General features: G+C 56.8%; 1 protein-coding gene across 3 annotated transcripts in view; it reads right to left on the bottom strand.

The window, feature by feature from the left end:
• The window catches only part of CFAP46 (cilia and flagella associated protein 46), a 96,049-nt gene that overhangs the window by 40,969 nt on the left and 30,700 nt on the right, over nucleotides 1–24,380 (bottom strand). For all 3 annotated transcript variants that reach the window (XR_006270787.1, XR_006270788.1, XM_043476002.1), the window contains exons 18-28: nucleotides 23,653–23,865; nucleotides 22,226–22,391; nucleotides 20,663–20,812; nucleotides 19,331–19,438; nucleotides 17,716–17,882; nucleotides 9,588–9,719; nucleotides 9,100–9,262; nucleotides 7,369–7,453; nucleotides 4,221–4,359; nucleotides 3,104–3,287; nucleotides 118–307 (exon numbers count right to left, since the gene is read on the bottom strand). Coding sequence is in view for 1 of the 3 variants with exons in the window: in XM_043476002.1 (XP_043331937.1) it covers nucleotides 118–307; nucleotides 3,104–3,287; nucleotides 4,221–4,359; nucleotides 7,369–7,453; nucleotides 9,100–9,262; nucleotides 9,588–9,719; nucleotides 17,716–17,882; nucleotides 19,331–19,438; nucleotides 20,663–20,812; nucleotides 22,226–22,391; nucleotides 23,653–23,865 (1,697 nt within the window). In the remaining 2 variants the exon portion in view is untranslated. The remainder of the gene's footprint in view (nucleotides 1–117; nucleotides 308–3,103; nucleotides 3,288–4,220; nucleotides 4,360–7,368; nucleotides 7,454–9,099; nucleotides 9,263–9,587; nucleotides 9,720–17,715; nucleotides 17,883–19,330; nucleotides 19,439–20,662; nucleotides 20,813–22,225; nucleotides 22,392–23,652; nucleotides 23,866–24,380) is intronic.

Here is a 24,380-nt window from a genome sequence, read left to right as displayed (position 1 = left end):
GGCTGCATGGGCACCTAACCTCGCCAAGCCCACAGGGAGCGTGCCCCGCAGGGGAACGGGGTGACCGCGGAGCCCCCAGCGGCGGGTGGCCCGCCCCCAGCCAGAGGTGCCCCTCACCTGCGTCCCCCGCGTCCGTGGCCCCCACGCCGGCTGGCTCGTGGTCGCGCCGCACGGGCTGCATCCGCAGCAGGATGTCGATTGCCCACTTGAGGTGGAAGGCCACGTCCTCCAGAGGGAACTGCTTGTGGTACAGCCACTCGCTGAACTCCATGATGGAGTCCACCTTCTGCCACTCGCTCTCCGGCTTCTTCGGGATGCAACACAAAAGGCTGGAACACGCGGCAGCCACGCGGACGCCGCAGGGCACACCGCGGCGTCGTGTTCCTCTGCCACGAGGGCAGAGGGCGCCCACCAGGCTCGGCCAGACCGCCACGGGCGACGGGCAGCAGGGCCGAAGCCTGGCGAGTGTCCCGGCCTCCGCGCCCCACGGATGCCCCACGGCCAGCCCGCCAAGCCCCCGCGGATGCCCCACGGCCCGCCCGCCCCTGGGGCAACGGCGGCCTCAGGGGCTCCCTGCAGGCGCTCTGACCTCAGCCCTGGGGCTCCTCCAGCACGTGGCCCGCGGGGCGTGGAGGGCAGGGGAGGTGCTGTGCCCAAGGCCTGGCCGCACAGACCCGACACTGGTGATCACTCACCGCCACAGGATGGCAGGCGCTGCCCCCCACCCCCGTCCCGCCCCGAGGAGCCCGCCCACCCCCCACCTGCTGGGCCTCAGACTGGGCCCCACGCCCTGCGCCCAGGACGACAAACAGCCGGAGGGGCAGGAGTCTGAGGGCAGGGCAGGCGGCCGGGTGGGGGGACGCAAGGGCAGGATGGACCAGCCTAAGACACGGCCTGACACCACCACAGGGCAGGGGGGAGAGCTGCCCGGGGCGGTGGGGGGGCTGGACGCCACGCCCTGAGCAGGTCCTCCCCTTCATTAGCATGTGGGCAGACGCCTGGAGGTGGGGGGCCTGGAAGCCAGGTGACAGGTGAGCCTCAGTGCAGAGAAGGGCTCAGATGGGGCCGCAGAATGGCCGTGGCCACTGGTAGCTTTGACAGGAGCTGTGCAAGGCAGGTGACGGGGACAAGTGGCATGGAAGAGAGCACGGTCATCGTTTCAACAGTGGGGCTGGGCAGACTGGGAGCCACAGACCCAGGAAGACAGCAGGCCGTCACGTCACACCAGACACAAGGCCGGACTCCAGACGCAGCAAGGACTTAAACCTGACAACCCTGACAACCACGACACCCTTGGAAGGAAATGCAGACATCTTCATGGCGCTGAACTCTGGTTTCTCAGATACAAAGCTAAAGGCACAAGCTCCAGCAGCATGAAAAATAGACTAACTGGACTTCATCAATATTATAAACTTTTGTGCTACAAATGACATCATTAAGAAAATGAGAAAGTAGCTGAAAAGACAACCTACGGAATGACAAAAAATACTTACAAATCATGTATCTGACGAGGGGCTTGTATCCAAAACACACAAAAAATATCTACAACCCAATAATAAGTAAACGCTGGGCTAGATGAAGCACAAGCTGGAATCGAGATTGCCGGGAGAAGTATCTATAACCTCAGATATGCAGATGACACCACCCTTATGGCAGAAAACAAAGAAGAACTACAGAGCCTCTTGATGAAAGTGAAAGAGGAGAGTGAGAAAGTTGGCTTAAACTCAGCATTCAGAAAACTAAGGTCATGGCATCTGGTCCCATCACTTTGTGGCAAATAGATGGGGAAACAGTGGAAACAGTGAAAGACTTTATTTTGGGGGGCTCCAAAATCACTGCAGATGGTGATTGCAGCCATGAAATTAAAAGACGTTTACTCCTTGGAAGGAAAGTTATGTCCAACCTAGACAGCATATTAAAAAGCAGAGACATTACTTTGCCAACAAAGGTCTATGTTCTTCCAGTAGTCATGTATGGATGTGAGAGTTGGACTGTAAAGAAAGTTGAGCCCTGAAGAATTGATGCTTTTGAACTGTGGTGTTGGAGAAGACTCTTGAGAGTCCCTTGGATTGCAAGGAGATCCAACCAGTCCATCCTAAAGGAAATCAGTACTGGGTGTTCATTGGAACGACTGAAGTTGAAGCTGAAACTCCAATGTTTTGGCCACCTGATGTGAAGAGCTGACTCATTTGAAAAGACCCTGATGTTGGGAAAGATTGAAGGCAGGAGGAGAAGGGGACGACAGAGGATGAGATGGTTGGATGGCATCACCAACTCAATGGACATGAGTTTGGGTAAACTCCGGGAGTTGGTGATGGACAGGGAGGCCTGGCGTGCTGCGGTTCATGGGGTGGCAAAGAGTTGGACACTACTGAGCAACTGAACTGAACTGAACTGAATAAGTGGACAGACAACCAAATTAAAAAATCTGTAAAGGATCTGACATTTCTCAAAGACAAGGCCCCGGGAGGGTGGCCGGATCCAGAGGATCGAGAGGACCTGCCTGCCTGCTCCCATCCTCGTGACCCCAGCTCCCTGGGGCTGGCAGGGAGGCAGGGAGGGACAGGCAGCCAACCGACCTGGGGTTGGGGGTGCCGAAGTGTTCTGAAACGGACTGTGACGGAGGCTGCACAGCCCTGTGTATTTACCAAAAGCTCGGCCAGCGGCACCCCCCAACCTGGCCTCAAGACCCCTGGCCTGGCCTCAGGAGTGAGGTGCAGGGGTGCCCATGGCCACTTGTTGGGGAGCCAGGCCTCTACTTGACCACAGGAGCCTGTGCTTGGACCGTTTCCCGAGGGACACCCCAACCCAAGAGTGCTCAGATCAAGGTGCCTGCCCTTCCCCAGATCTCCAAGTGCATCGAGAGGAACCTGTGTCTTGACTTCTGGGGGGTGCGGGCTGTCCCCAAGGACCCCAAACCGTGCAGAGTCCTGTGTCCTCTCTGACCCGCTGGCTGCCCCCCACCCCCTGCAGCCTTGCAGGGACCACGTCCCTTGGGCAGGCGGACAGCGTCTCAGGCCGGCTCTGCCCCCTGCCCCCTCTCCTCCCGAGGCACCGGGCGCCTCCCCACCCCAGCGCGGGCCCCCCGCTGCACCCCGCCAACCTGCAGGGCCTGGATGGCGTTGTGGTAGCAGGTCAGCTCGCCGTGCACGCTCTTGGAGTTGATGGCCAGGCGCTGCCACATGCGGGCCAGGTACCCCTCGCTCTGGTCCCGGAACTTCTGGATCTCCATCAGGAAGCTCTGGCCGAGCTTGGCCTTCACGATGACCATGTGTTTGAAGATCAGGCTGAAGAGACGTCAGAGAGAAATTAATGCCTGAACTGAACAGTAAAAGCCACAAGCATACAGAATGCACCCAAACGGACGTACTTGTCCATGTTCCCACTCACAAAGAGAAAACAAAACAAAAGTTGACTATATTGGAGATGGCGTGTTGTGTCTTGTTAATTTGTCATTTGTGTTTGTTGGGTGTTAAATCCCTTCTCTTCTTGTGCTGAGTTCTTAGGAGGGAAATAAAATCACCAGAGGAAAGGGGAGAGTGAGGGCTGTGTGGGGGGGGAGGCACCCTGGGGGGCTGTGGGGGGCACCCTGGGGGGGGCTGCAATGGGGGCTACAGGGGAGGCACCCTGGGGACTGCTGCAGGTGGGGCTCCCTGGGGGGCTGCAGAGGGAGCACCCTGGGGCTGCGAGGCACCCTGGGGGCTGGGGGGAGGCACCCTGGGGGGCTGGGGGGATCCCTGGGGAGGGCTGCAATGGGGGCTACAGGGGAGGCACCCTGGGGACTGCTGCAGGGTGGGGGGCTCCCTGGGGGGCTGCAGAGGGGGCACCCTGGGGGCTGTGGGGGGCTCCCTGGGGGGCTGCAGAGGGGGCACCCTGGGAGCTGTGGGGGGCTCCCTGGGGGCTGCAGAGGGGGCACCCTGGGGGCTGTGGGGGGCTCCCTGGGGGGCTGCAGGGGGGCACCCTGGGGGGCTGGGGGGAGGCACCCTGGGGGGCTGGGGGGGCACCCTGGGGAGGGCTGTGAGGGGGTCTCCCTGGGGACTGCAAGGGGGGGATCCCTGGGGGCTGGGGGGAGGCACCCTGGGGGGCTGGGGGGATCCCTGGGGGGCTGCAGAGGGGGCACCCTGGGGGCTGTGGGGGGTATCCCTGGGGGGTTGGGGGGCACCCTGGGGAGGGCTGCAGGGGGTGCTGCGCGGGGGTCTCCCTGGGGGCTGGGCACTCACAGGCGGTGCGCCGTCCGCGGCAGCACCTGCATGGCCTCATCCAGCACCTTGAGGCCGCCCTCCCAGTCTTCCTGGTCGGCATGGCTGTGGAAGAGCAGCCCGTAGAGCGCGGCCCGCAGCGTTAGGTCGTCCTCGGCCCCTGTGGTGGGAGAGGGGGCTCAGGGGGGCCTGGGAACACCAGGGCACCGGGTGAGGGTCCTGGGACTGGGGTTCCAGCAGCTTGAGGTGGCCCCCACCCAGGAGTCTGCAGGACCAGGAGCCCCAGGAAGCACTGGGGACACAGCCGCCAAGGCCACCTGCCTCAGAGCCTCATACACGCGCAGGGCTGCCCCGCGGGGTCAGCCTCGGGGGAATGCCTCAGTCCTTTTGGGGGTGATGGCTCAGGGGTCCTCACGGCGCCCCCTGCCCCCTCCCCCACCTCCTCTCCTCCGCCAGGTGCCCTGCTGCGCCCTGCCTCCCCAGGCTTCCTCGGCCCTGCAGGCCTGGGGTGGAGGCCGGAACCCAGATCCTGGGCACCGCTCACTCCACGCAGCACGGTGCGCCTGGGTCTCAGCCCGTCAGTCAGTCAGTCAGTCGGTTCAGTCAGTCAGTCAACTCAGTTCAGTTGCTCAGTCGTGTCCGACTCTGCGACCCCATGAACCGCAGCACGCCAGGCCTCCCTGTCCATCACCAACTCCCGGAGTTTACTCAAACTCATGCCCATCGAGTCAGTGATGCCATCCAGCCATCTCATCCTCTGTCGTCCCCTTCTCCTCCTGCCCCCAATCCCTCCCAGCATCAGGGTCTTTTCCAATGAGTCAACTCTTCTCATGAGGTAGCCAAAGTATTGGAGTTTCAGCTTCAGCATCAGTCCTTCCAATGAACACCCAGGACTTATCTCCTTCAGGATGGACTGATTCCATCTCCTTGCAATCCAAGGGACTCTCAAGAGTCTTCTCCAACACCACAGTTCAAAAGCACCAATTCTTCGGTGCTCAGCTTTCTTCACAGTCCAACTCTCACATCCACACATGACCACTGGAAAAACCATAGCTTTGACTATACAAACCTTTGTCAGCAAAGTAATGTCTCTGCTTTTTAATATGCTGTCTAGGTTGGTCATAGCTTTTCTTCCAAAGAGCAAGCATCTTTTAATTTCACGACTGCAGTCACCATCTTTAGTGATTTCGGAGCCCAAAGAAATGAAGTCTGTCACTGTTTCCACTGTTTCTCCATCTATTTGCCATGAAGTGATGGGACCGGATGCCATGATCTTAGTTTTCTGAATGTTGAGCTTTTAAATCAACTTTTTCACTCTCCTCTTTCACTTTCATCAAGAGGCTTTTTAGTTCTTTGTTTTCTGCCATGAGGGTGGTGTCATCTGCATATCTGAGGTTATAGATATTTCTCCCGGCAATCTTGATTCCAGCTTGTGCTTCATCCAGCCCAGCGTTTCTCATGATGTACTCTGCATATAAGTTAAATAAGCAGGGTGACAATATACAACCTTGATGTACTCCTTTCCTAATTTTGTACCAGTCTGTTATTCCATGTCCGGTTCTAATTTGTGCTTCTTGACCTGCACACAGATCTCTCAGGAGGCAGGTCAGGTGGCCTGGTATTCACATCTCTTTAAGAATCATCCACAGTTTGTTGTGATCCACACAGTCAAAGGCTTTGGTGTAGTCAATAAAGCAATAAAGTGGCCTCAGCCCCACTGTCCACTGAAGCAGAGTCCCCACAGCTGGTCCCAGATGCTCAGGCTGTCCTGTTTTACATCAGTGACCATGTAGCTCTCTTTCCTGTGTTCGAATCACTATAGCAAAGGGGAGGACATGCCCAGGATCCTGCCAGCATGTCATCCGCCTGCCGGGTAAGAGGACAGCAGCAACTCCCACCCCCCAGGCCCCGAGGGCTCCTGTGCTCCCCTTCCCCCGCCCCCCTCCCGTCAGTGCTGGGACGGAATTCACAGGAGCAGGTGGATTTAGGCCCATGACCAGATAACCTGGTCAATGTCTGACACTCAGGAACCGTGAGGGTTCTCCCCACACCTCAGCCAGCCCAACGTGGAACCACATGCCTGGGCCGAGAAGGCTCCTCACAGTCAAGGCTATTTGTTATGAGCTCGGCATTGCCTAAGCTGACTAGTGCAACTACTCAGGCATCACAGAAATGTACCATTTAGCTGCCAAACTGGATGCAAATACCTTTCCAGTGTTCACTTTTTAATTTCCTGCATTTCTCACTACTCTCTCATCATTTAAATTTTCATGTATCTGTAAGTATGCCTTTTTGACCACTCTAAACTTTAGGAAGTAATCTTTCCTCAAAACACTGCTCTGCTCAATTCTAGTTTCTCATTTTCCCTATAATTTGAATTTTTACAGCCGCTAACACTGTAGCCATCTGATGTACACTTCAGCACGTGGAGCAAAGTGTTGCCGGGGCGCGGGTGTGCGGGGCGGCGCAGGTTCCCCGCGGCCGGCTCCTCGCAGGTCCTGAGGCTGGGCCGCCGTCCGCGTCTCCCCCGGCCCCACCAGCGCAGTCTGAGCTGCCGGGTCCAGCGCTCAGCTTAATAACTACACACAGTCACATTCCCGTTCACTGTTTTAAACCAGGGTTTCTCTCTCACAGACCCTGCAGCGCCTGAGGGAGGGCTGCTGCTCGAACCCACATGTTCAGCCTTCCCAGTGTACACCTCAGCCCCTACACGAGCAAGGATGGGCCACTCTACTTTTTAGCAGACAGTCGTCTTGTCTTAGAAATGAATTATAAAGCATTTACTGCTTTAAGATCACTTTTTCCCTCAGAAATGTATCTCCACGTTTCTGTGGCTATGGAAGTGGGAGGTGCCTGCCAGAATAACCCGGAGAGCAGAGCGCAGCGCCGCCTGGGAGACCCCAGGTAGCGGCATCTGGGGTGGTTTCCCCGGGAGACCCAGGGTAGCGGCATCCGGGGTGGTTTCCCCGGGAGACCCAGGGTAGCGGCATCCAGGCTGGTTTCTGCGTGAGCACAGCGGGGGTCCCTGGTTGTTCGCAAAGGGCCCGCCCCGTGCCCACCCTGCGTTCAGCGCTGGACTGGCACTACCTGTGCTCATGGCCGTGACTTTGCCAGCTCTACAGAGACTCTAAAAGCATCTAAAAGCGTGGGCACTTCCCAGCCTACAAACCTGGGAGGAAATTCCCTTCCGTCATCCCTCCACTTTGGAAGTCGGCCGTGGGCCACTGGTGCAGGAGCAGTGTTCCCCCTTTCTCCTGAAGTAAAAACAGATTAACAACACAGACGTCAAAGCTGCAACTTATTATTTCATCAGTTTGTTTTTCATTTGGCTCCATATCGAATTATGGAAATCACAGCTAAATTTCTGAAATACTAAGTCCCAAGAAGTGGAATCACATTTTCTGCAGTTCGAGGTTCACTGCCTTAGAACCAATGCACACACAGGCACACACACATACGTACAGACCAGCGCCTCAACACAGCTTACGGCTTTTAATGCCACCAGGCATCTGAGGCAGCTTTATAGCTTTGAATCAACAGGGTCAAGGGCACGTTAGGAAAACTTACGGGACACGACAAAAGCAGGGCTCAGGGGAAGATCATTGCTGCAAACACCAGCACTGAGAAAGAAGACAGACCTCAAACCAACAATCTAACTTTACACCTTAAAGAATGTGAAAAAAAAAAGAGCTAAATCCAAAGTTGGGGGGCAGTTATTAAATATAGAGCAGAGAAAATAACAGGAAAAAATGCAGGATCAACAAAATGGACAAACCTTTAGCTAGACTGACAGAGAAAGAAAGAAGACACAAATAACTAAAATCAGAAATGAAAGTGGAAATAACAGTATCAACCCCACAGTGATAAAAAGAGCTGCCATATCAACAGACTATCAATCAATGATTCCAACAAACTAGCTAACATAAAAGAAATGGAGAAATCCCTCCAAACACTCAAATCGCCTAAGCTGACTCAAGAAGAAATAAAAAATTTCAACAAACTTCTAACAGTAAAGTCTGAATCAGTAATCAGAAACCTCCCAATAAAGAAAATTCTTCGACAAGATGGCTTCAAAGGTGAATTCTACCAAACATTTTAAAAAAGAATCACACTGATCCTTCTCAATTCTTCAAAAAACTGAAGAGGAAGGAATAGCTCTTAACTCATTCTATAAGACCAGCATTACTTTGACAGGGGGTCCAGATAAAGACATCACAAGAAAAGAAAATGATAGATGAATATCCTTTATGAATATAGAGTCAGGAATTCTCAACAAAATACGCTGCCGAATTGCAAATTGAATCCAACAATATGGTAAAATTATTCACCATGACCAAGTGAGCTCTACCCCAGGGACACAGGCTAGTTCCACATAAAGAATGCATCATGCTAATACAAGGAAAAAGGGAGAAAACCAACCGTAATCTCAACTGATGGAGAAAAGGCGCTTGGCAAAATCCAAAAACACTTCATCACCATCTCCCAGAAAACCAGGAGTGGGGGGAAGCCCTCCACACAATAAAGCTATGAGACAGTCGCAGCCAGCGCGCTGCTCCTTGAGGGTCACTGAGGCCTCAGGTCAAGGGCCCTTCCCGGGGCCACGACCACCCTCCCACATGAGCACCAGGCAGCTGGGAGGCTGCGCCCCGAGGTCCCCAGACGCCTCCCCGCCTCGGGGGCCTCCCTGGGCCCTGGGTGGTCTGTGCTCCCAGCCTGCCTCCGCTCCTCTGTCGCACTGGAGCTCTCGGTGAGGGGGCGGAGGCCGTGGAGCCGCCCACCTGCCTGCTGGGCCTCAGCGATGCCACGCCCCGCCCCCAGGCGGCCATCGCGTTCCCGCCCTCACGGCTCCGCGGCGCCCGCCTTTCCCCGGGAGGAGGCAGGACGAGAGCCGGCCCAGCACCTGCTTCTTGGCGTCCGTCTTGTTGATGATGCCGATGATCCTCTGGGTGGCGCTCTTGCACTTCTTCCGGCTGCCGGGGGAGGACAGCAGCGGGAGCCAGGTGTTCCAGAAGTGCCGGGCGGCCAGCATCACCAGGGCGCTGCTCCCTGCGATGCCTGCAAACCTGCCGGGAAGGCCTGGCCTAGGGTGGCGCTGGGGGTGGGGGCCCAGGTCGGCTCTGCAGGGCCTGGACGGGCTCCTCCCTGGCAGTCACGCTGTGACCACGCACCACCCTCCTCTCCCGGTTTCTTGGGCCCATCCCGGTTCAGCCGCTCATGCTGCCCGGGACCCTGGGGGTGGACTGGGGGTCACTGCACGGGGCGGGAGATGACCCTGGCCACAGGGCCCCCGGGGAGGGGTGGGCCTCAGGGCAGTCCCCACGAAGCACCATGCACCGTGGTCCCCACATCTCCACCCACGGTGAGTGGCCCTCGAGAGCCAAGGCGCACCTGGCGCTCTCGATGAAGGCCTTGGCGGCCGCCAGGCGCAGCTGCTTCCGCCCCTTGAGGTTCTCCATGATGCTCCTACCCTGGGTGCAGGCCACCAAGCTCAGCATCTCCGCCAGCAGCTGAACCTCCACCCTGGGGACAGACAGGCGCCTCGGCTCACAGGAGGCTCCGCGGGGAGGAAGGTGCTGCGAAGGGGAGGGCCCCAGGAGCCGCCTGGTGGGGGAGGGTGCTGGGGGCGTCCAGAGTAAGCCTGTGAACATCCCCGAACCAGAACTAACCGCTGAGTCCAGCCAACCCGCAGAACCATGAGACAGAATCATAAACTGATGTTTGAATGCCTACTTTGTAGGGTGTCTTACGTGGCAATGCGAATGGAAGGAGGCCCCACCCCAGGCGAGGTCCGGCCCTGCGGGAGCAAGGGGGCCCTGTCCCCAGTGCCGCAGAGCATGACTTCTTCAGCGGCCTTGGCTCTGCGCTGAGAACTGAGAGCCTACAGTTCGGACTCTGCAACATCCAGGGGCCATGAGCACTCTCCTCTCAGCCGAGTGGCGGCTCGTGCACTCACATGACCTGCATTCCTGCAGCTTGGCCCAGGGCACCAGACTCTCTCCAGGAGAAAAGCACTGGTTCCTGGGGAGACCCACCTCCCCATGGCCCGGGACACCCCGGGACACTGCAGGAGCCGCCAGCTGCTCGGCCACCCTGTCCATCAGGAGTCCAGGGGAGAAGGAGGCTGCTCCTCGGCCTGCAGGGATCAGGGTCTGCAGGGCCCGGTCAAGTCCACTCTCGGGATGAATGGCAAGCTGGCTCCATCCCCCAGGAGGTGGGGGAGAGCCCGCCCGAGTGGGCCTTGGCGTCCTGGAGACATGAAGACCAGGACAGGGTCTTGGAGAGTCGGTCAAGGACAGTTGGATGATCTGCTGAGTGTTCTTTTGTTCTGTCCGGCGCTAGAGAGGAGTGTTGAAATCTACAGCTGTAATTGTGACTGTGTCTAATTCTTTGATTTTTGAATTTTGAAGCTCTGCCGTTAAGTATGTGCACACTTGAGATTTTACATTTTCTTGCTGATTGAACCTTTTCTCTGATCGCACTTCCTACAGCCCCACCAGTGCTCTTACACCCAAGGTTGGCAGAGTCCATCCTCTGCCCCCTTAAACTGGTCCTCTGTGTCTTTGTATCTGGAGAGTCTCTCTTGAAAATGACCTCAGCTGGGTCTTGCTTTTTGTATCCAGTGGGATAACCTCTGCATTGTACCTGGAGTGTTGGTCTGTTCACGTTTAACACCGTTTTTGGTGCAGTCAGGTTCGATCTTCCACTTTGCTGTTTGCCTTTTGTCTCATATGTTCTGTTTCTTTCCACCCCCTTTTGGATTAATTGAATATTTTTTAGTATCCAACTTTATCTTCTCTGTTGGGTTTTCCATCATAAGCGTTTGTTTTACTGTGTTTGGAGTACCTGCTCGAGTGATCACAGTGTACACCCCTCACTAATCACAGTCTGGTTAACTGACATCATGTCACTGCACGGACGCAGGACACCACCACACGCGCGCCTCTCAAGCCCACCCTCTGTGTGGTCACCATCACAGACTTTACTTCCACATTTGTTGACAATCTCACAGCACAGCATGTATTTGTTTTAAAACAGCATGTGCCTTTTAAGGGCTTCCCAGGTGGTGCTAGTGGTAAAGAGATGCAGGAGATATAAGAGATGCGGGGTTGATCGCTGGGTCAGGAAGATCCCCTGGAGGAGGGAATGGCAACCCAGTCCAGTCTTCTTGCCTGCAGAATCCCATGGACAGGGGAGCCTGGTGGGCCACAGTCCACGGGGTCGCACAGAGTCAGACACGACTGAAGCAACTTATCACAGCTCGCGGTCGAGTCTTTTCAGGAACTGAAGGGGGAAGAACGGCACGCGCAGCCGCACGTCCACCACTTCGGCGTTTGTCACTGCTTCCCGGGTGGAGTCCCCACCAGGGACCACCCTCCTTCAGGCAGGAGAACCTCCTGAGCACACTGTTCCGCGCTGGCTCTCCTGGGGATGGATTCCCTTAGTTTTAATCAGTCTAAAATGTCTTTATTTTGCCTTCATTTACTGAAGACTATTTTTGGTGTACATAGAGTTCTAGATCAACCAGGCTTTTTCTTTCCCACCAGTTAAAATGGGCTACATTGCTCCCAATGAGAACGTGGGTCTCACCCCTGAGTGTGACGTGTCTATTTCCCTTCCACCTTCCTTTCAGGGTTTTCCTGTCACCTTTGGGTGTGTAGTCCAGCGATTTGACTACAATAAATATAGGCGCGGTATCCTTTATATGTTTATCCTGCTTGGGGTTCACTGAAAATCCTGGACCTCTGTGTTGATATCTTTAATTCGAGACAACTTCCACCTTGCTTTCTGGCCGCTGACCTCCAAAGCCCACCTGCACTTGCGCGGCCGGGCACCTGCAAAGCCCCTCCCCTGAAGGCGCTGCTCCTGTTTTCCAGGCCATGCCTCCTGTGCTTCGGTTTCCACAGTCTGCTGCCCGGTGTTCAGGCCCTCCCAATGAGGTGTCCACGTCAGAGATCATACTTGTCACTTCCAGAATTTTCCCTAGTTCTTTATTATAGTTCCCATTTCTTGGTTGAAATTCCTCACCTATACACTAATTTGTCTATCAAAGTCCTTTCTTCCTTGTATTTATAATCACTGTTTTAAGTGCGTCTGCTAACTCCAACACCTGTGTCACGTCTGAGTCTGCTGACTGCTTTTTCTCCTGGGCCACACGTTTTCTCATTTTCCCATGTGTCTAGCAACCTTTGCTGCTATGCTGGGCACTGGGGATGGGGGCTGTATTGTTCAGAGCGTGGCTGAGACAGCCTCCTTTAAAGGGACACTGGATTTCACTCTGGCAGCCGGCAGCCAGTGAGTTTCCTTGTGGCTCATCCTTGTCCGACTGAGATCTGGGTGAGGCTTCTCAGGGTAGGTCTCACAGAGCCCTGACAGCCCTGCCCCCAAGGGCTGTTCTTCCTGAACAGGAGAGGTTCAGTGGGCACTCCCCGACTCCCGGGAGTCACATGGACTCCCTCATCTCGTTCACTTGCTTCTGCCAGGCATGCATCGTGCCTTCTCTCCCCAAGAACCTCCACTTGCCCCGCATCCTGTGGGGTCAGCTGCCCCAGCAGTCCCCCGCTTTGATCTCTTCTGTCTGGGCTCCTCCACCTCCCTGTCCCCCAACCCCAGGCAGAGGCTGTGTGTGGGGTTCACGTCTGATGGTCTCTTCCTGCAGGAAGTGCCGCCTTGGGCCATATGCTGGTCAGTGTCTGGAAACAGACGTTTCATGTATTTTATCAAGTTATAAAGACCCAACAGTGATGATGATTATGTTAAATAAAAATGCTAAACAAAGTAGAAAGGTAACCTATGTTGGTTCACTTTAGGGATCTATGTGAAGTTTATATTTTGCATTGATAGTATAAGCATGAAACTGATTCTGGTAATCACACACTTGCCCTGGAGGAGGGCATGGCAACACACTCCAGTATTCTTTCCTGGAGAGTCCCATGGATGAAGGAGCCTAGCGGGCTGCCACCCATGGGGCCTCAAAGAGCACAACCATGAGATCCACTGTGTGTCATGTGTCCATGTGAGAATACTAGTTGACTAGTAACCGCACTATTTTTCACCCAGATCTGAAAACTATTTGCAGTATTGTTGTGAAATGCTATCATAAAAATTACTCTGTGACCAATTCCACACTAAGTTTCTTTATGTAACTTGCAAAATAGAAAAATAGCATAAAAGTTTGAAATATGTATGTATATATGTATGTGTGTGTATGTATATATATATATTTTTTTTTTTCCTTTTTTTTTAAGGTGAATCACTTGCAGCACATGCCACAGGGCTGAAGTCGATTGTGCATCTTGCTGACTGGGGCCAGACACAGGGCTCTGTGCGGCCAGCAGGACCACGTGAAGTGTGGCACCCCTGGAGAGACCGCTGGCCTCTGCCTCTCCAGCCTCCCAGCGCCCAGCTGCAGGCCTGGAGACAGCGGTGCTGTGAGGGTGAGAAAGGTCTAGTCCGCGGTCAAGCCCCGGGAGGGGTGACCCCACTGGGTGCAGTGCCACCGGCCGCCGCTAGAGGACAGCAGTAGTCTACCAATGCGTTCTCAGAGGTCTAAGCGAAAATCAGACTGTCTCATCCCACCTGCCCTTTCTCTATCACCATATGTAAACATTGATCTTTATAGCCTCTTTTACTAGGCTAGGAGCTGCTGTTTCAAAATAAAACTCAATTTAAGAACCACTGATGAAACCAAGGTGGGCCGGCCGGTGCCGCTCTGGTCCTGGACAAGCCCTGCTGTGCCTGCCGAGCGGGGACGTCAGCCTCATCAGTCCCGGGAGACGATGCGGCACTGGCTCTTCACCCAGCTTTTCCTTTCTTTTAAAATTAGCTTCTGAATTTTTATCGAGGTGGCACATACTATGTGGTTAAGAACTTTCCACCCAGCTCCCAGTCTGCTTCCCAGGAAGAACTGACCCGTGTTCGGCTCTGTCTTCGAGTGGATACATTCTTCTCTCCAAAAAGGGGCTTCCTTCTCCGTTTCCCGGTTTGTGAATTTTACACATAACCGACATAAGTCTCACCAGGGCAAACGCTGAGTGTGGCCTCCTCAGATCTTCCTTCTGCACTTTTCCTGGCCCTGGCATTACTTTTGTTTCCCCCATTTATCATCTCTGTACCTCGGAGTACCCTGTAGACCCTGCAGTGCCGGCCCACTCCTCAGCTCTGCAGATGCGGGTCTTACACCTGTCCTCTCCCTCTTCCCACTGCTGAAATATGTCAACTGTGCTTTCACCGCAGTTTTGTGCTGTCAAAATTGGTGACCCTTCCATTTTATTGGGTAACCATGGATAAATCTTCCTTGTCAAAATGCTAGTCCTAACACAGAAATATCAATAAACACCATGATAATGTCAACGTGTTTCACTGAAGAGTCAAGCTGTATATCACTTTCGTGTTTTCTGGCATTTCCAATTGCCTTTTCTCCCTTCCTCCTCCTCCGGTCCTGCCCCTACATCCTGGCTGAGGTGGCCCTCAGCCAGCAGCAAAGCTGGGCAACTTTTCTGGATTGAATCTCTTATTTGCAGCATCCAACATCTTTTTCTTTTTTGGTTTACTCCCTCGTTTTTCCAGACTGTATCCTCAAGTAACTTTCTAGAAACAGATGTATGGCAAATACGTTTTCTGTTTTGTTTTTTTTTTTTCATAGTACTTACAGGACAGAGACAAACTTTAATCAGATAATCATGCAAGTATAAGATTACAACAATACTAACAGTTGCTAACATTTTTGAGCATTTATTATGTGTCTGGCACTGTTCCAAATCCTTTACCGATAATAATAACCTCATTTTATGTTCTTAATCACCCTATGAACAAAGTACTATTATTCTGTATTGCACATGAGGATAATTACAGTTATGGCACATAAGTGTATAATAACTCAGTATCCACATATAACAAATTCTTATCGGTAGAGTCCTTAGATCAGTGACTGACTTGTAGTAAACATGTCTGAGTATTAGCTATTATGTGGTGAGAGATTAAAATCCTATTGGGAGAATCCTGTTAGAGACATTTAACTAGGAGCTATGATCTGAAGGAGAGGCAGGTGTGAATGAGGCCAAGTGGGTGGTTGGGTGGCTGTTTTCCAAGCAAAGGTAGCAGCACATGCAAAGGTGCAGGGGGAGGGGAGAACAGAGAGTTGGGGGTGAGGGAGACTTAGAAGGCAGCCATTGTGATTGAAGTACAGGTGGGACGGGGAGCATGATATCAAATGAGGATGCAGCTAAAAAGCTGCTAGATTCTGCAGGGGCCTGGCCACTTTGAAGATTTTAATTTTTTTTTTTTATTATTATTTTTTTTTTTCCAGTGGGACGTTTTCTGTTTAAAAGTAACTTTCTTTATCCGGATGCCTGAAAGTTTGGGTGAGTTAGAATTACATGTAGAAATCTACTTCCACTTAGACCACTCCACTTTCTTTTAGCTTCAAGTGATGATTCCTGAGAAGACTGTTGCATTTCTATTTCCTACTTCTTTGTAGATCGCTTCCTTCTAAAAGCTATAGGATAGCCTTCTTATGACCTGACTGTCCTGTGATGCATCTGGATGCAAGTATCCCTTCATTCTTCTCACTGGTCAAAGGGCTGGAGAGTCAGTCGTGAGAGGGTGTCCCCTGCTCAGGGAACTCCCCCGCGCCACTCTTTTTTAAATTCCTTTCTTAAGAGCTCTTTCCTCCCTCATCCTGTAATTCCAATAGTTGGGTCTTCGATCTCCAGTACAGTTCCCATACTTCCTCTGGCTTTTCTCTCATGTTTTCTGTCTGTCCTTCTTCATATATTTTCTGAGAGATTTCCTCACACTTCATCTTCCAGTTCTTCATTGACTTTATTTTCAACTTCAGAAATTACCTTTCTAATTTTCAAGAGGTCTTTAATCCTTTTCCTTTTACTCCTTATTCCTTTTCCACAATACTACATTTTAATTTTTAAATGTTACATCTTCTCAAGATATTAGAAGTTATTTACTTTTTTAATGTTCATTCAGATCATCATATAATATGTGGAATGAATCACAGAGGCCTCAAGCACAGCTGAGTTGGGCCAGGCCTGTGGGGGAGGTCCCATGCCCGCCATGCACCTCAGTTACCTTAGACAGGAAGGCGCCCCCACCACACGCCCCAGACCCCCAGAGGGAGGGCGCCCCCACCACACGCCCCAGACAGATGCCTCTGCTTACTGTCCAGATGGAGGCAGAAAAAGTGCCTCCGCCCCCCTCCCCCCCCGCCCCCCACTCTCTGAAAGCCCGGCCAGGAGAGATGGTCACAGCCAGCCAAAAGGAAGCCTTCTTCACTTCAGACGCCCAGCTTCCCCAATGACTCCAGTCACTGCAGGCCCTCCTGACACCCCCTTTTCCATATAAAAGCAAGCTCCCCTCCTTCTTTTCTGGATTTCCTGTCGTCCACCAAAGTTTGCATTTCCCTAAGTGCAATTCTTCTGCTGTTCCCTGAATGAACCTCCTGCCTTTCCTGGGAGATAGCTGGCCGTTATATTATTATGGCACTCTCATCCTAAGCAATTTTCCCTATTTCTTCATGTTGGTGTTCTCTTTAAAGCTGAAATCCTTTTAAAACTCTTAGAAACCTCAGTTCATGCATGATGAATGTGGCTTATTTGCTGATGGGCATAGCTTTACAGTGGTCAGCGGACACCAGTGCCTGGCGGGGAACCCCAGGAAGACTTCTGAGAAGAACTCCAAGTCCCTGCCTGGCGTCAGATGCCCTGCCGGGCAACCGGGTCTTCTGTGTGCTACCCCCGCGCCTTCTCTGTCTCCCCACACCAGGCGCCTGGGCTGCCGCCCCTCATCTTCCCTAAGCCCTTGGCCCCCTCTGATGCGCCTCACCCTGCAGTGAGGCCAGGACGTGGCGTCTGGGGATCTTTCACAAGCAAAGTCTTGGATCCGGCCCTGCACTACCAGCCCAGCTGGCTGCCACAGTGGGCGACTTCCTGACAGGGGGTCCAGGACCCCCTCTTTTAGGAAATAAACTCGGAATACGTCGAAGAGAAGAGCCGCAAGGAAAACAGTCTTTACAGCAGAAGTGCCCATGATAGCGAAGAGAGAAGACTTGAGTGCCCTGACTACCTATGAGCTGAAGGAAGCCTGGGGCACAGGGCCACAGACGAGGCTTTGAGGGAGCGTCTGGATGCCACGGGGGCCCTGGAGAGCAGGCTGCGGGCAGCACCCAGGTAGAGAGGAGCCAGGTTGGGGGCAGGGGACATTTTCCTTTCCCTGTAATCACCATTTAATTACTTCTGAATTTATTTGGCCTCCTAAGTCACCAGCCCAAAACCACTTTAAACGTAGCTTCCTCTCTGGCGCCGTGGGTTGAGCTGTGAGACTCTTTCCACCTCTCCGCCCCCAGGATGCGGCTGAGCACGGCTTCCCAGGGCCCCCGGATGAGGTGTCGCCCTGGCGGACACGGGGCTGGGAGGCGCGGGGCGGCTGTGGGGCCTGTCTGGTGGGGGGTGAGCCCCGGTGGAGGCGCCTCACCATGGGGGCACAGGTCAGGCCCGGGGTGACTCACGGATTGAAGGTCCGAAGGTACTTGATGCCCATCTGGATGGCCTTCTCTGAGCAGGCCATGGTGGCCTCATGGTCCCGGGCCATGTAGGTGAAGTGGGTCAGCCGCATGAGGGTCTGCAACTCCACCAGGAGGTCGGACCAGGTGCACTCTGAGGCCATCTTCACCAGCTGCCCGCGTGGAGGAGGGGGTGTCTGTGAGTGGGGGGCGTCTCTGCTGCCAGCACGCAGGCCGACCTCCCCCGGGTCCACTGGCCACTTGGTCTTGGCTGAGCCACCCATGAGGGTGAAGCACTAGCTGCCAACCTCGGCCAAGCCCGGGTGGGTTGGCAGGTCGGGGACAAACGTCCCAGTGTCCACACTGCTTTCCTCCACACGGGCGGCCCTGCCCTGGGCGGAGTGCGGAGAAGCACAGACACAGCCCTCAGGAAACCAGACTCGGAGGCCCTGGGGGAACCTCGGCGCTGCTGGGAGGCCGGTGAGTGCTGTGATTTAGACACGGGTGGGACTCCGGCCGCAGGGCTAGGCCCTCTACCCGGTTCCTGGTCTCAGCAACAGGATTCAAATAACCAACCGGAGTCGGTAGGTTTGTCAGGGCACAGCCCCTGGGTATGCCCACCAGACCCCAGTGACACCGACCTGGGCTGGGGAGAGGACGGTGACACCTGTGGGGAGAGGCGACACCTGGGGGTCTGAGGTGATACCTGCGGGGGAGGTGACAGCTGGGCTGTGAGGGGACACCTGTAGGGGAGGGGACACCTGTGGGGGGGAGGGGACACCTGGGGGTGGGGTGACAGCTGTGGGGGAGGGGACACCTGTGGGGGAGGGGACACCTGTGGGGGGGGGGACACCTGTGAGGAGAGGGGACACCTGTGGGGGAGGGGACACCTGTGGGGCTGAGGTGATACCTGCGGGGGAGGTGACAGCTGGGCTGTGAGGGGACACCTGTGGGGGAGGGGACACCTGTGGGGGGGAGGGGACACCTGTGGGGGGAGGGGACACCTGTGGGGGAGGGGACACCTGTTGGGGGAGGGGACCCTGTGCGGAGAGGGGACACCTGGGGGGAGGGGACACCTGTGGGGGGGGGAACACTGGGGGGGGTGACACCTGTTTCTGGGGGAGGGGACACACACCTGTGAGGGGAGGGGACAATGTGGGAGAGGGGACACCTGTGGGGGACCGTGGGACACCACTGTGCGGAGAGGGGACACCTGTGGGGGGAGGGGACAGAGGGGACACCTGTGGGGGGAGGGGACACCTGTGGGGGAGGGGACACCTGTTGGGGAGGGGACACCTGGGGGTGGGGTGACACCTGTGGGGGAAGGGACACCTGTGGGGGAGGGGACACCTGTGAGGAGAGGGGACACCTGTGGGGGAGGGGGCACCTGTGAGGGGAGGTGATACCTGGAGGGTGGGGTGACACCTGTGGGGGAGGGGACACCTGTGGTGGAGGGGACACCTGTGGGGGAGGGGACACCTGTGGGATAGCAGGTGACACCTGTGAGGGGAGGGGACACCTGGGGGTGGGGTGACACCTGTGGGGGGAGAGGATACCTGTGGGATATGAGGTGACACATCTGCGGGAGGAGGTGGCACCTCTAGGGTGGGGGGACACCCACCTGGGCTAAGGGGGGCACAGTGAAGTCCATGAGGCCCAGCCCGTTGCAGGAGTACATCTCCAGGGCGACGAGAACTCTGGTCATGGAGCTGATGTCTTCGTTGGTGCTCTGGTGGGAGGAAGGCAGAGGGCCCGTGAGGCCCAAGCGCTGGAGAGCCCGGAATACTGGGGATGTGAGCCCTGAGACACAGCAGCTCTTCAGCGACAACAGGAGCTGTTAGTGTGAAAGTCTGTTTCCAAGATGGTTTAGTCGCTAAGTTGTGCCCAACTCTTATGACCCCGAGCCTGCCAGGCTCCTCTGTCCACAGGATTCTTCAGGCCAGAATACTGGAGTGGGTTGTCATTTCCTTCTCCAGGGGATCTTCCCAACCCAGGAATCAAACCCGAGTCTCCTGCATTGCAGGCGGATTCTTTACCGACTGATCTACGAGGGAAGCAAAAGACTTGGCAATGAGGGAAACCACAAGGACTCCCCTTGAGGCTCAGCTGGTAAAGAATCCGCCTGCAATGCGGGAGACCCGGGTTCAATCTCTGGGTCGGGAAGATCCCCTGGAGAAGGGAAAGGCTACCCACTCCAGTATTCTGGCCTGGAGAATTCCATGGACTGTATAGTCCCTGGGGTCACAAAGAGTGGGATACGACTGAGCAACTTTCCCTTCCCTTCCTTCTTTCCTGTCTCCAAGTTATCTTCTCATGAGATAAGCGGGAGCAGGCACTGCAGCCCTAAGGTGGTTGGGCAGCTAACTGACCCGGCCAGATGTGGAGGGCAACTGGCCAGGCACAGGGGTAGCCCTGTGCCGGCGGGCCACCCCCGTGAACCGGCTCCAATCCATGCTTGCTCCTGCCGAGATCAGATGCCCCTCCCTGAGGGCCACACTCTCGCCAGCCTCACTTCCCACCTAAAGCAGTGTGTCCCGGCTCCAGCCGGGCTGAGGGAGCCTCCCGTGGGCTCCATCCGTGTCCCAGCCCCGTCTGCTGGGTCCCCGGCTGCTCCCCACCCCTCACTCCCGTGGTCTTCTGCTCACGGCTCAGGGGCTGCAAGGCCCTGCCAAGGGGGCGCCCCCTCTGGCCTGGAGGCGCCTCCAGATAAGCCAAAGTGAGGTATCAGCGGGTGGACAGTGCCCCAGAAGCCCAGCCCTCTTGCTGGACAGTTAGAACCAGGGCCATCGGCTGGAGGAAGGAGGGGAGGCTGCGGCCAGGTAGCTCGAGGAGGCCTTCTGCCCCACCCCTACGGGTGGCAGCCACAGCGAGGACAGAGCCTCCTGCAGGGAAGCCTCCCAGCACGGCCCGCCCCGCCCCCAGCACGGCCCCGCCCCCAGGCTGCTCTTAGCACCTGCTCCTCCGTGCCCAGCCGTGGCCCGATCTGCTGCTGCAGGAGCTGCTTGCCCTTCACCCACGTGGCAATGAGCTGCTGCCGGGCACTCACGGGCACCACCTCCTCGGGCTCCATCCCGTTGGTCAGGTTCAGGGCAAACTCGCAGATCTGAAATGGAGGGGCTCTTGTTCACGACACCTGAATCCAAACAGGGAACCTGGGCCAAGACCCCATCTGCAAAAACAAGTGGACCTGGCTCTCGGTCCAGCCGGCAAAGTGGTCCAAACAGGCCAAGTCCTGAGGTGATGAGGCATGGCGGCTGCGGCCGCGTCCTCTCGTGCCCTCACCCTGCGGTGAGCCCAGCCCCTGGTGTTGCCATCAGGTCCCCCCACAGGTCCCCACCGGCCTCGACACAGTGGCTGATGTTGGTTCTGGGGGCTGCACGGCCAGGACTGAGCTCCCTGTCCCGCCTGCATGAATGAGGCCTTGGTTCCCTGTCTTTCACTGGCGGTGGGACCCCATCACCTGTCATAGGCTTGGCCCCTGGAGCCACCATGCCAGGCACTAACCATGCGCCCCATTTTGCTCCATGTTTTCTGAGGTTTCATTTTTCCCCTCAAGTGTAACATGAACACCTGTCTTTCATGAACCGCTCAGGACCCTGCAGCTCAGAAACCCAGGGGGCTGACAGCCCCACCCCTGCTGTTCCTCTGTGCAGCCTGGTCAAGGACACCCCCCTTCCTGGGCTTGCCTGGGAAGACCCCTTCCCATCAGGCCCCACAGCAGAGGGCATGGTTGATCCCAGATGCAGCCACCTGCCCAGCGTGGGCACGCTGGCCTGGCCCTTCCTGACGGACACCTAGCCACAGAACAGTCGTGCCCCATACCCTGCTCTCCTGGACGGTCTGGAAGCCATCGGACAGGCCCCAGCAAGGGCAGCCCAGACTCACCCCTCCCTATCTGGTGGGATCCCTGGAGCCTCGCAAGTGCCTGCCTTCTGCCCTCTGCCTGAGCCCTCACCCACTCCGCCCAGCTCTGCCATCCCTGCCAGACATGCAGCCGGCCTGGCTTTCCCAGGGCCCAGGCACCCCCGCAGCGTGACACGGTGGCTCCTTTGTCCTCTCTCCCTGCCCTATGTTACAGCCGGGCCCGCAGCAGGCGGCAGAGGTGGTCTTTGAACTCCTGCAGGAGGTGCTGCTCTGGGCTGGTCAACGCCATCAACATCCATCCTCCTTGACCGGGATGGCCACCCACAGCCCACGTCACCAGGAGGTAAAGTCAGGGGACAAACGTCCCCCCGCCCCGGTCACTGTGGAACCGCCGGTGACCGGGGTCCGCACTTTTTGTTCGTTCTGCAGCATCCCACTCTGAACTGCACCGGCCCTGCTCTCCAGCCTCACATGCTTTTTCTGCGGTCTGAGCCATGCAGGGATGTCCCTGACCCTACAGAGTCCTCATTTTTAGAGAAAGCACATCCCGCCCAACCCCTCCACCCCAAGCCCCATTTCCGGGCAGTTGAGAAGCCCCCAGCCTCACTTCCTCAGCTGCCCTCCCCGCGCCACCCCACCTGCCGGGCGGTACCTCCACGGCGGCCCTGACTTCAGAGGCAGCCTCGGGGTCCAGCGGCGTGTGGAGCGGGTTGGAGCGCGCCTGCTTCCTGGCCTTCTCCGGAACCAGGGCCGGGATCCAGTGGATGATCAGGCCTCGCGCGAGCGCACTGCACAGCATCGCCAGCAGCAGCGAGTCCCTGCAAGACCAGCGCGTTCAGGCCAGGCCGCCCCGGGGGAGCCGCGGGGGTGCTGTGACCGGCCGGCTGAGGGGCACCCTCTGTGCCGCGTGGGCGGGACCCCCAGGGAGTCCGCGGGGCCTGGACGCACAGGCCTGCCTGGCCGCCATGCCCGCCACTGGGCCGTCCAGCAGGCCCTCCATCGAGCGCCAGGTAAGCGGACTTGGGCCAGAACCTCCCTGTTTCTCTTTGAAACGTCTCAGTGCCAGAACCGTCAGAACTGGCAAACACGCCTGATCTGCATGAGCACAGATACGGACGCCCCCCTGAGAAGGAGAGGCACGCCCCCCCGGCACCCCCCTGAGAAGGAGAGGCACGCCCCCCCCAGAACCCGCCTGAGAAGGAGAGGCACGCCCCCCCCAGCAGCCCCCTGAGAAGGAGAGGCACGCCCCCCAGCACCCCCGTGGTCCCGGGGACCCTGCCGGGACCTCGTGCCCAGAGGAGAGCTGAGGGCACCAGGCAGGCCCCTGAGAGGCATGCCCCCCAGCAGCCCCGTGGTCCCAGGGACCCTGCTGGGACCTCGTGCCCAGAGGAGAGCTGCGGGCCCCAGGCAGGCCCCTGAGAGGCATGCCCCCCAGCAGCCCCGTGGTCCCGGGGCCCTGCCGGGGTCGTGCCCAGAGGAGCGCTGCGGGCCCCAGGCAGGCCCCTGCCCCGCGGCCTGTTCCGCTGTGTGCTCCTGTGCAGACATCTCTGGGTCCTGGTTCACGCGAGCCTTCCTATTTCAGAATCTGTCGAAAACCTTTAAATCTGAGTGTTTAGACTAAAAGCCAAACCAACAGAAAACACAAAGAGGGCTTCAAAAGCTAGCTCATCATGAGGGAAAGCTGTGACCTTTGACCTGACTTGATGCTTTCATGCTTCTCAGCTGGATGAGGAAACACAGGGACCCAGGTTAGCTTCCAGCCCTGTTTCTGTGAGACCCCGGCCTCTGCCAACCTCTCCCAGAATCCCTCTGCTTGGAACAGATTGGGACAGGCTGGGAGTCCTGTGGGCATGAGGGCGCCCGAGCAATCCCCACGTGCCTGCCTGCGGCTCAGAGAGGGTGCGTGTTTTGCCTGGGGTACACAGCCAGTTAGACAGAAGCCCCATCGCTGCCGGGCGCTGGGTGCTGGTGGCCCCACATGCTCCTCCCCCGAGGGGACGCACGTCTGCCCCCCGGCTCCCAGCCTGAAGCCCAGGGTCTCTGGCAGCGGCAGGACGGAGCCTGGGCAGCCTCACGCACCCGCTGTGGCCCACGGCCTTCACGATGCCCAGCAGGTGGTACAGGGCGTCCAGGAGCTCCCGCTGCCGCCCGGCCTTGAGGAGGTGGTGGTTGTGATTCAGCACGTAGACCACGGCGTTCTGCACGATCCACGGCTCCTGGAGCTCCTGCCCGATGTCGGCGGAGCGCAGCCAGCAGCTCATGGCGTACTGCGAGAGGCCCTCTATCCAGTTCCTGCGGGAGGCATCCGTCAGGCTCTCCGGGAGCCAGACTCTGCCTGAGCCGGCACTCGGACGCCACCCAGAAGCCGTCCCTGGAGCCGGGGCTCAGAAGGCTGCCCTGTCAGGGGCTGCCCGTCGTTCTCGCTGAAGGACAGGACCTGCCTGGCTCCCCCCGGCCCTCCCATCTCCCTGCCCATCCCTGTCTGAGGCTGGACCCCCGGCCAAGGCCTGCAAGCTGCCTGTCCACCTCTACATCTGCCTGCGCCGGTCTCCCTGGCCCCATCACACACAGGCCGCCCTCCTCGGTCTGCGTGGACACCGGGCACCTGCTGGCCTCAGACCAAGGCTTGGTGAACCTTTATCGTGAAGGGCCAGACAGCAGGTACCCTGGGGTTTGACAGCTACACAGTCCCTTCTCTGTTGTGTCGTTTTTGCTATTAAGTTTCACAAACTAAAAAGTGTCAAAACCACTGTGAGTTGGCGGGCTGTACAAAAGCTGTGGGTCAGATGCGGCCCAGGCCCTCTTCC

The sequence above is a fragment of the Cervus canadensis genome, chromosome 8, assembly GCF_019320065.1.
Source record: "Cervus canadensis isolate Bull #8, Minnesota chromosome 8, ASM1932006v1, whole genome shotgun sequence".
Taxonomy (NCBI): Eukaryota; Metazoa; Chordata; class Mammalia; order Artiodactyla; family Cervidae; genus Cervus; species Cervus canadensis.
This window is presented reverse-complemented; position numbering and strand designations above follow the sequence as displayed.